Consider the following 12,563-nt stretch of genomic DNA (forward strand, 5'->3'; position numbering starts at 1 on the left):
TGGTTCCCTGGCCTCATTCCCTTAAAGAAACCACTTTGTCTGCGGAAAAGTTGGTCTCAGATGCCTCAAGCGGCCTTAGTAGGCCTTCTCTCTCTGGAAGGCCTTCTGTAGGCTCAGCTTGGGCTGTTGGCCATAGGGAATGCTGTCACTGACAGCCTGGTGTGACCCGAGGGTTGAGTTGCTAAGCGTTTCCTTCGAAACTGCTTGACGTTTGTCAGCCATATTTTTTGGAATCAATCTCCTCAAGCATGGCGGCATGGGTATATCATTCCCCATTGCGTAATCAACGCAGAGCGAGTTCCCTTTCGAAAGGGAACGTCTCAGGTTACGTATGTAACCATAGTTCCCTGAGAACCAGAGAACGAGACTCAGGGGCGCAACTGCACATTTGCTGAGGGGTATGCAAGATCATGGTTCATTGTTGATCAATGGATCAATGTTGTCTGTTTTGTTCAATTTTGCAAATTAATCTATAAAGACAAAGCAGAACTGTTCGTCTCTACGCAGTACACTGCAATGTTTCATTTCTGAATCTGCGTTTTGAACGTAACAAAAGTGACTCAGCGGACCATTCATAAAAGACTTGAAGCGGCGCTACGCAGACCAACCGGTGTATGACATTAACTCCCTGAGGTCTGAAAACGCGCCGGCGCGTTTGCAGGATTTTTTTCACATTGCAGCAAAACAGACTTAAAATACTCTGTCATTTCTTGTCACAGAGACATAAGTAATATATCAATTGAAACTATAGAATGTCTTCTTTTATTTGTGTACACTCAGAGTAAAAACACAATGTTGCGCTTTTTGTAAAATAAAGAAAACTAACATGATGCGTGATCTCTCCTCTCCCTCTGAACGAAATCCAATCTGATAGTTCTCAGAAAATGAACTGTAATTTATGAATACTAATGACAAAAAAAATGGCACTTACGTCTTAAGAAACGTTGAAATGTCAGGTTTTAACTTGTGCAAGTCAAATCGAAAACAAACATTCTGTGTTTATGTAATCTGTATGAAAAGAGAGCCATGTCAGAAGTCTGTGATTCAGCTCATTATCCGCTAATGCGGCCACGCCCACAGAGCCAGCGCTATTCAGACGCAAATTCAGGGGCAATACATGCATACATCGTCTCAATCGTGTATTTATTGTCTTGAAAAGTGTTTATTTGGATGTTAAAGCAATGGTTAGCAATCTCTAGAAGACATGCTGTTAGTTCCTAGTTCCTTTTCTTCTTTATATGAATTTGTGGTCTAAAGGTGTACAGAGAGCGCCCTCCGGCTGCAAGTATGAATTTAAAACACCATTCCTGAAATGTCCTCTTCTTCTTTAGAATAATTTGTGGACTAAAGGTGTACAGAGAGCGCCCTCCGGCTGCAAGTATGAATTGAGAAAACAGTATCCAGCACTCATAGTGATGACAATAAATATTACTTCTCAGTATAGAAAATTGACATAAATATATAAGAATCCATCAATATTTCTCCAAATGTGCATGCTTTTAAGCTTAAAGCCTATATGAAATGCCATAGAGGTAACATAATTGTTCAGACACTTTGCATCACAGAAATGCATTATATTTTAAAGAATATAATAGAATACCATTATTTTAAATTGTAATAATATTTCACAGTATTGCTGTTTATGATGAGCTGAGACATTATTACAGAGGGTTTTTTTCACAGCCTACCTGACTGAAAGGCCTCATTAATATGCAAGTCATTTCAGGTCATTATTATGTGATTCTTTTGTCTTCTCATGTGTAAATGGCCCATTATTTATGCAGATTCACGCCTCCACGCATACTGTGTTTCTTGACAAAAAAGTGTCTTACAAAAACTAAATAAATATATTGTTTTATATGAAGGAGTAGGCAGCATAATTTTTACATAATTCTGAAGCAAAAACTCTAGTCTACAACCTCCAATACCCAAAAGTCTTGTGAACACAGATTTAATATATTTTTTTTGGCCTTATTTCAGTGACTTAAGTTTTTTTTTTTTTCAATAACCACACATAAACATTATTCCTTCAAAAATACAAACATGTACATACATGTTCCTCACATATTATTGTAGCCTAGTTTGTGCTGAATACAGTGTAATGACACTTTTGTCATTTATATGTTTATGAACAACTGAAAAAAGCACAAATGTCAGGGCATGTCAAAACTTCTCCAAGCCCCAAATCAGCCTCAGACTCCAGAGGGTTAAAGACTTACAGTGATAATGATAGGTTACGCTTACAAATTTCTTGTTATCCTCTTGGACATCGATGTCCTCATTTTAAGGCACTGTTTTTTAATTTTCTTTTTTACGTTTTCTGTTCTGCACCCCAGACTGCTTCCCTCATTTGTCCATTTTGGGCATGTGACTGTCTGTAACAGAACAACGGCTCTTGTCGAAATGGTGAGCGGTTGATATCACTTAATATAATAAAATATATATATTTTACTAATTTAAAATGCTAAACAAACATTATTTTTTTAAACAAACATAATTTTAACATTTATTTTAAACGTTTTATTCAAAAAGATTTTCAAAGAAGTTTTGGCACAATGGCGCCCCCCTCCGTCCGGTCACGGGTGGCGTTCCCCCATTGCGTAATCAACGCAGGGCGAGTTCTCTGGTTCTCAGGGAACTATGGTTACATACGTAACCTGAGACGTTTTTTTTTCTTTTTTCCAATATCGTGCAGCCCTACATCACGTTAACGCAGCAGAAGAGTTCACTCACAAGACACTGCAGTTATTCACAATCACTAAAGTTCATTATTTCCATGTGCTTTAAAGCCTTGCCGTTAAACATTTTATTCGCGTGCTGTTCTGACATGCGCTTTTTCTGAGCATATAGCGCGCACACTAAAAGCCTGTCAAACAGCACCTAGTTACATCTGATTGGCTAATACTGTCAAATACACACAAGGTTTACATAAACACAGTTGGTTATGTCTAAAGTGAAAGTAATCATTTGAGAGAAAACTGTATGCTTGTCTTTTTGTTAGATGCGTGCAGGTCTTAAAGTGACAGCAGCCTAATAATAAACATGCTGCCGCTTGTCCTTAAAGGGATAATTCACCCAAAAATGTAAAATTCTGTCATTATTTACTCTTTTGCATGTTGTTCCGAACCTGTATTAATTTCTTTCTTCTGCTGAACACTTTGAAGAATGTGGGTATACCAAACAGTTGCTGGTCCCCACTGACTAAAAAAAAAATATATACTATGGAAGTCACTGGTGACCAGCAACTGTTTAGTTACCCACTTTCTTCAAAATAACTTATGTTCAACAGAAGAAAGAAACTCATTCAGGTTTAAAACAACTTGACAGTGAGTAACACTTGAGAGTAACACTTGAGTAACACTTGAGAGTGACAGAATGTTCATTTTTGGGTGAACTATCCCTTTAATGTTAATACATTTATTATTGTTACAGGTCCATCTGAACTGTTCAATTTATGTCATTATTTAAGTGTCAAATTTAATATTGTGCGTTTTCTACATTTACATGTATTTTTTATATACGATTTATCTTAAGTTATTTTAACCGAGGGGCCCCCAAATAAAATTCTGCTTAGGGCCCCATAAAGGCTTGAGCCGGCCCTGCCAATGATCAGTACAGGCCCAGCTCCAGAAGCTTGGCCCACCCTGGCCCCACGCCAAATAATCAATCTATATTTCAGCTCAAAATTTTGAGAGATTGTGCTTTTTGGCCACTTGGCACCAAAAACCTGCTTGTTATTTAGAAACTTTTTTAGTCTAAGCATTCAAATGATTTTAAACTGTTTCGCAAAAAGATGCAAAAGAGAACTTGTGCGCTGTTTTCTCCGCGCATAAACCCAAAGTGAAGCCTGCAGTTCTCTTTTGCATCTCATATGTTCATTTCTGTTATTTTCCACTAACTTGCGATCTGAAGAGTTTGAGTGCTCTCTCCCGTCTCACTGCCATCAGGGGGCATAAATGTCATCAAAATGGGTGAAAAAAATCCATTTACTGAGTTACTGTTTTTTATAACATAAGTCTATGAGTTATCACAAGCAAGAACATCTGCAGAACATCTGCGTCTCCGAGGAACACTGTGTTTTATTCCTCAAAGAATCAGCATATTTGAATTAATCAGATGAGTAAATTATTCAGTTAGGCTATCCATTCATAAATACAGTTACTTGTTTAGTTAAATTAGCAGTTTGAATGAATCGGTTGAATGAAGGATTCAACTCACTCATTAAGACAGTGACTTGCCGCCACCTACTGGCGGTTTTAGCTTCATATTTAGAGTAGCCTACTTTTGCCTATTATTTATTTTTTCAATCAATTAATGTTTCTACATTAAAGCTGTTATTTTTAAAACATTAATCTCCTAACATTATTTATGCACAGTGTTGGGTAAGTTACTCTAAAAAAGGAATTAATTACTAGCTACTAATATCTTCAACAGTGTAATTAGATTACTGTACTAATTACACTCTTTCTAAAATCTATTCCATTACTTATTAATAACTTTCAGTTGAACAATATAAAGACAGACATGAAACTGCTCTTTTAATTATTTTAAATAATATAAAATTGCATAAATTATTCTTGAACTGACTAAAGGGATCACATCAGAAGTAACTAATTAAATTACAGATAAATTGAGAGTAATCCCTTACTTTACTTTTTGAAGGAAAAGTAATTAAATTACAGTAAATAATCAATTAGTTAGTAATGCATTACACATCTGAGCTGCATTAAACAGTAAGTGTAAATTCAAAGATGGATTTTGTTGATACTGATTTTATTTGATTGGTAATAGCCATGTGTCTTCTTATGATTGAATTGATTATTAAATGTAAGAATCTGACATAAGATTATGAATATAAAAATACTGTTCATCTCTGGCTTTATTGCTCAGTGTTATTTCAGGGTTTTGACCTTCTCTCAGCTGAGGAGCACATCCTGTATTTTATTGTATTATAATGTTTATTTAATATTACCTCTAAACTTTGACTAGGCTAGGAATGTTGCATATTAATTGAACCTCAAAGCATATTTTAATTTTTGTATTTTTGCTATATAATGATGTGAGATCATTTGTAGCGTAAGTATGGCCCAAACATAAACTCAAGCTCAGGGGCTTTATATTTAATAAAAAAAATATATTAAAACTCTGGAATTCCCCAACAGGAATTTCACTTGGCCCACCCTACATCTCAAGGCTGGAGCCGGGCCTGGATTAGTATTTTAAAAGATTTTTTTAAAACATATTTTTATGGTCATTCCCAAGATATTTGATCTTAATTTAGGCAAAATAAGTGATACTGGTAAGGAGTGAACACAAATAAGATTATAAGGAATTGTCTTGTGCAGGAAAGCTATCCTGGTCGTATTAGAGATTATATTTTTCAACAACTCAGTGGGAAATCAGTATAGAAATTCAGAAGCAGTACAACTTCTTCCTTCCTCCCAACCCCTCCTACCTAAATGTAAAGAAGTGCATTTTAAAATGATGTATGATAAGTCATTTCTAAGATTAAGATTTAATGTGGATTCAAACACTTGCCAAATGTGTAATAATGACCTGGAAACTCTTAATCATTCATTTTTAAAATGTAATTTGGTTAATACATTTTACACATCTGAGGTATTTAATTGGATAATATAAAACAAAAAACTTAGGACAAAAATGTGGACTTTGTTATAAATAGTTTACTTTTTGTTAAAATATTTTATTCACAAAGGCAAAGTTTTGAAAACAGCACCCTGAATATCTTTAAAAGAGCGAACCCTATAGTGAGGCCTTAAAAATTATGAGAAGTTATAAAGCCAGGAAATAATTTGATTTGTTTAAGCATGAGGGGGCAGTTGTGGCCTGATGGTTAGAGAGTCTGATTTGTAACCTGAAGTTTGTAGGTTCGAGTCTCAGTACCGCAGGAAATGAAGGATGAACAGCGCTCTCTTCCACTCTCATTACCCACAACTGAGGAGCTCTTAAGTAAGATACCTAACCCTGGGCTAACTTTCACTTTTTCACTTTATTATAATGAATATAATATAATATAATATAATATAATATAATATAATATAATATAATATAATATAATATAATATAATATAATATAATATAATATAATATAATATAATGTGCTGTTTTTTATTATATGAACAGTTACTTGATTATTAAACACTGACTCAGTTCATTGAAGCTTTTATGCTGCAGTCGACTGCTTCTGCTCTTTTCGTTGTATGAGAGGAAACTCAGCACTGTTTTACATGGTTAAAACAATCATACTAAACACATTTGAGTGTGTTGAAAGTGTTATAATGTTACTCTGTGTGTTCACTCTGTGGCTGCTGTAAGAGACTTGTTGCACACTGCAGTAATCTAGATCGATATTAAAATCTCATAAAACTGGATGACTTGTGTTGATAAATGACATGCAATTAATTAAAAAATATATTGTATGATGGAGAAAGCTCTCTGATTATGTTATTGACAAAGCAGTGTTGTCTCTAAGGCATGGTAAAAACATGGTACTCGAGGTAATTCAAGAAAACAAGCGATTCAAGCAATAAGACTGTGTTGAGCAATATAACAATGGTTAGTTTTTTAGATAAATGTATCCAAACAGTTGCTCATCTGTCTAATAAAACATAATATATTAAAGAATCTGGTGTTTCAATGGTTTCTACAAAAGTAAAACTGGAAATCGAGGGGAACGCGGATATGATGTCATTAACAGGCGACACAATGACACGGTCCGTGTCCTGCTTAAAACTGCTGATTTGACTGGATTTAAACATTGTTGGAAACATTTGGGATAATGTAAGTACACAAGTCAACAAAATATATAACTGTTTTAGTGGTTTTAGGATATTTAATCTAAAAATCTTACATAAAGGGTTCAAAGTTATAAGCAACAGAAAACTGGAGCCGCATGTTTAGTGCTTTAACCTAAAAATCTGTCAAAATCAACCACTTCTGTGGAGAAACACTTAAAACTGCTCTGAAAAGAAATCACTCATTAATAACATGATAAACTTGAGTGTGTTTATGAAGAGATGATCAAACTCACCTGATACTGTCAGTGTAACTTCATCACTGCGTTGTGATGTGCGTCGTAATCCTTCAGTCTCTGATCCATAACAGGAGTATTCACCAGCGTCAGACTCAGAAACAGAACTGAATGTGTGTTCCTGTTGTTCATTGGAAGTAAATCCTGAACCTCCTTTATACCAGATGTACCTCCAGCTTGTGACTCCATCATCATATATGTCACATCTCAGAGTAACTGAGTCTCCAGTGAACACTGAACTCTGTGGCTCAACAGTCAGAGTTGGTTTGGGAAAATCTGTCAATATAAAGTCAGTGAAGCATGAGATGTGAAAGTTTTTCATTCTCTCTCTGGTAAATTATTAGTGCATTTTTATTTCACAGACAATGTAATAGAGCTGCTGGAAACAAGAAACAAACAAGGTGAACATTTAGTCAGCGCAATGCAAAGAGTTAAAGGACAGCAACTGTTCAAAGGTTCAAAGATCACCCTATGTGGGGTTCAGTCATGATCACCAGCTGGAGTGCCCTTGATAGTCACCAGAGGACACTCCACCCCAGACCACTGCCACTCTATCATGGACTACATTTCCCAAAACAGCCGTTACATTCAGTTGTGTCTCATTAATCTTGTTAACTCTGTGTATAAGCCTGGTTTTCTCAGTCACTCTCTGTGAAGTCTTGTGTGTGTCATCACTGCATTTCTGAGCGCAACACTGTTCATCTGTTTCCCTGGTTTTGACCCTTTGCCTCTTCTCTGGATTTGCCCTGTTTCTCTGTCTCTTGGTCTGCCTGAGTTCCTGTCCTGATATCTGTTTGGACTGTTTATGAACTTTTGCCTGTTTTGTGAATTACATTGTGAATTACCCTTCTAATAAATACAGTGTTTGGTTTCTCAACCTTTGTGTCTCAGAGCAGTACATGACAGGTTCAAACCCACATCTTTTAAGTTAGAAGTCCTGAGTTTAAAGGATTAGTCCACTTTTAAATACAATTTTCCTGATAAAGTGTTTCAAATTGTTGTTGTAGTTTAAAGGACTTTGTTACTGCAGGTCCAGCAACACATTTTTATTAAATCTGTTCAAAGTTTTTATGATGTCTATAGAGTTATTAATTTTCAAAATAATGTAAATGTCAAAAGATATTTTGTTTTTCTATATTCTTCATAACAAAATTTAGCTGTGCAATATTTCTAAAGATATTGGCATTTTTGTGAGTGAATGTTTTTGGTGTTTTTGTCACACCTCAGAACTGTCTGAGTACCCCCACCTCAATCACAACAACGTGCCGGCAGGCTTTAGCATATCATTAACTATGACTGCTCTGAAGCAGGAAAGTATCGAGAGAAGCCAGGTTATCCTGGTAAATTTTCTGTTGATATGAAAAACTGTGTAGATTTATCAATATAGCGAGGCTATTACGATGTTATGATGAACTATAAGCCTTTCTCCACTGACGTTCTGAGTTGTTCAAAGCGTTTGTAAGGATACTGATTGTTAGAAGGCAGCTGTCTTGACTCTCATATGAAGAACATGAACATGGTTTGTATAACATTAGCAACACATTATTATTAGCTGTTTGATAGTCAAACAAAAGTCTAATTATATTCATTCATATTGAACAGTCGCAAGGGCTGTGCCAAGTGTGCGAGCGCATATGGGCTCGCGCCAAAGTGAAGTGACAGCTGACTTGAAGTAAAGCCAATAAAGTTCATGTTTTTGTCCTTCTAAATATTTTAATACTATAAAAAATAGCTAAAACAATATTGCCTCTGAGCGTGTGCGTATGACCGTGATTCATGTGTGATGGATCCGAAATGGTCAATATTCATAGTCATGCACTTTTATTAATATTTATTTTTAATCATTTATGGCTTATGATTTATCAGTTTTACTTTTGCTTTCATATATTTATGTACTTCTACTTTATAGATTAATTCTTATCATATTTTTAAGTATTTACTTGTTATTGTACCCTTACGGTTATTTTATATTTAAGAGTATGATTGCTATGTTCAGTTGTTCTTCAAGTGTTCCAATGTGACAGGTCATGCTGACACGTTTGTGGTTATACATTGGACGCCTGCCAAGTGCTGCAGAAGTAGTGTTTTTTCAGAATTAATGTTTGCTGACATTTAATTATGTAAGATTTGCAAAATTCCCTATAGGGGTTAAAACAACTATTTTTGATACTGGACCAGTGGATGACGTAATGGGTGAAATTAACCTTTTCTTTTAGAACAAAAACATCAGTTTAGAACAAAAACATCAGTTTGTGTGGGTTGGGAATTTCCCTGTATGCTTATGGTATAATATGGACTGAGTTGTTGATAATTCAGCTTTTTCCCTCCTTTGCTCTCCTTGTCTTCTGCTTCCCTCTCTCATCTGCAAATGTATAATGTTTTAATTCTTTTTTGATCTTCATCTATTAGATACAATACTCTAAATTTTACAATACTCTAAATTTTATTATTAACTATTGACTAATACTTTATGATGGTTATTTTACCTTTTGGTTTTATTAGGTACTTTCATTATCGATTAAAGTTTGCGTGTGAGGCTAAATTTAATTGTAATGAATAAATAATTTTTCATCAACTTTATCATCTGCCTGGATCTCATTTTCCCAAGTTTTTGCATCAATGTGCATATGTCAGTCAGTGTGGAATCACACATCAAGTGCTGAGAACGCTATTCATGAATTTCAGTCCATTATAAATTCTGATTTTGGCCGCCTCTGGAATGGATCAAACCATAATATTAGCCTACCTGATAAGTCCAAGTAAATGTGCTGGAAATCCGAGCTCATTCAAGGATGTACATTTATTTCATGTAGCCTATATCCACAACACAAACAACAAATTGCCTCATCAACACTAGACAACACTAGACTCCCTGAGCTGGCATTAGTGAGTGGAGGCAGGGCTAATTTGCATATTCGTGTATATTAAATGAGGCAAGGGTGTAGAATATATTCAAGCTTTTTAAGACATGAAGAAAAATTTTTCACTCGAATTTTTTTTTTTTTTAAATATGTCATTTTGGTGATCAAAGATGAGTTTTAAGGGATAAAATAATTGACTACAAGGGGGACTTTAAGAAATGATTTATGATTATTTTTAAGAACATTTTTTTCAGGAATATGAATACTTAAAGTCTTAAATAATTAAACTTAAAATTTGTCTTATGAACAATCTTAAGAAAAAACATAAGAACATTCATAAGAAAGGGTTTTGGGTATACAAAATATTCATTTTTTCTGAAGTTAGAAAATAAGAAGAAAATAGCAGTGAAGATGAATTTTATTCTTAAGAATATTTCATGAATCCGGCTCCTGGTTTGTAACAGAATCACCCATTTGTGATTAAATTTATGAATCAAATTCACTCACCTTCAATGTGTCCAGAGTGGATGTTTGAAATCAGCACTGAAAATACATTACATAATAAGTAAAAAACTCATGAAAGATTAAATGTCTCAAGGAAAAATCATCAAACTCATCCATTGGTTATCCTGATTGTTTATTTCTGTGGGATCTTATTTTCAAAGTTATTCCTGTGAGGGAACAGCTGTGTTTCTCTTAGTTTCTCTGTGACGTCTTCTGCTTGTAAATTAGCTTCAGGTCTGTCCCACAGACAGAAATGTGGGTTCAGATTCTCTGAAGATCGACAGACTAACATCATTGATAAATTTATCTGTGATAAACTGCTACCTTCAGTAAATTCTTCTCCTCACAAGATCTCTGGTCAAGCTTACTTATTTTATGTATTAGAGAAATTGAATACTTTGTGAGCCACACAAACAACAACATGTTCGGTTTACTTAGTTTTGTAGTAGCCACAACATGATATTACCTAGTGGGATGATAATATGTATCATAATATGACGTGGCCACGACAAAACTGCATGAATCTGACATGTCCCCTGCCGTCACTGTAAATTTCTCTTTAAATGTTTCACTGATTTGTCTGGATGAATGTGTCTGTAAAACACTTCTAGAGTCTGAAAACAGTGACAGTAATAACGATGAACTCATATTAAGATATTTTGTGTGTTAGACTGCATATATGTCCGGATAATCACTGAGACATCCGTCTGATATTTCATAGATTTCATCATTACAGCAGAGAGAAACTTGATCAGGAAACTTGAAGCCAACGTTCTGATCTAAAGTCTGATTAAAGCTAAACTCTTTCTAACTAGTGAACGTCTACTGAAGAGTAACTAGTGAACGTCTACTGAAGACTAACTAGTGAACATCTACTGAAGAGTAACTAGTGAACGTCTACTGAAGAGTAACTAGTGAACCTCTACTGAAGAGTAACTAGTGAACGTCTACTGAAGACTAACTAGTGAATGTCTACTGAAGACTAACTAGTGAACGTCTACTGAAGACTAACTAGTGAACGTCTACTAAAGAGTAACTAGTGAACATCTACTGAAGAGTAACTAGTGAACATCTCCCGAAGACTAACTAGTGAATGTCTACTGAAGACTAACTAGTGAACATCTACTTAAGGCATCATGAACAGCAAACTGTCCAAAACAAATCAACAGAACTGATTCAACAAACGCTATTAAAAAACACAAAACTGAGTGACTGAACGAACAGACTGACCCAAACACAACAGAGTTCATTTCTCTTTCACAAACAGCACTAACTGCACACTTAATCTCCCAAGATCGTCTTTCACTCATATATCATCAACTAGAGATGGATCTGAAACTCTGAGAATAACATGAAATGCGGAGGAAATAATACTCACAGAGCACAAGAGGAAGTTGACTGAGCTCCATACTGACTGAATAATGACAGACGGTTAAAGACACAGACTGAGTTAAAGCCTCAAGACTTCCTGATACCTGCAGTCAGATCTTTAGGAACATAATGACAGATTAAAGACATACAAATGTACATCATGTGTTACAGAAAACCTAATAATGTTGATAATCTTGTAACATATTTTCAGAAAATGTCACACAAGTTTATGCTGAAATGTTGTCAGGACTCATTCAGTATCAAACTGAACAGACCCCTGGTTCTTAATGCATTGTGTATCCTTCTGGAACATCAGTGAATGTTTGAACCTTTTTTAATAGTTGTGTTTGAGTCCCTCAATTGTCCTCAGTGTGAAAAAATAGATTTCAATATCATACAGCCACTGCTGGAAAGGGTTCAAATATGCAAAAGATACTGGAAAACCTAAGAAATTGCAGGATCTGGAGGACTTTTCTGAAGAACGTTGGTCAGTTTAACTGTTCAGGACAAACAAGAGACTCATGAACAACCATCACAAAACATAAAAACAGTTGTGGATCATCCAGGTAACCACACACAGTATTAACAATCAAGGGTATGTACATTTTTGAATGGGTCATTTTTATAAATTCAGCTAATTTTTGACTATATGTAAACATCTTTTATGCAAAATATCTTATTCAGGACAGTACTAAATAAAAAAGAATACACATTTTGCATTATCCCTCTTATTTTGTTAAAATAATTAACAATTTGCAGATTCTGCAATGGGTATG

At 35.0% G+C, this 12,563-nt stretch overlaps 1 protein-coding gene across 1 annotated transcript in view; it reads right to left on the bottom strand.

The window, feature by feature from the left end:
* LOC125266935 (obscurin-like) overlaps nucleotides 1–11,981 on the bottom strand; it is a 251,851-nt gene extending 239,870 nt beyond the window's left edge. Inside the window, 3 exon segments of the mRNA XM_048188075.1 lie at nucleotides 7,052–7,327; nucleotides 10,420–10,455; nucleotides 11,795–11,981. Of these exon segments, the coding sequence (XP_048044032.1) occupies nucleotides 7,052–7,327; nucleotides 10,420–10,455; nucleotides 11,795–11,825 (343 nt within the window). The 5' untranslated portion in view covers nucleotides 11,826–11,981.
* Between the last annotated feature and the right edge of the window lie 582 nt (nucleotides 11,982–12,563).

The sequence above is a fragment of the Megalobrama amblycephala genome, linkage group LG1, assembly GCF_018812025.1.
Source record: "Megalobrama amblycephala isolate DHTTF-2021 linkage group LG1, ASM1881202v1, whole genome shotgun sequence".
Lineage (NCBI taxonomy): Eukaryota > Metazoa > Chordata > Actinopteri > Cypriniformes > Xenocyprididae > Megalobrama > Megalobrama amblycephala.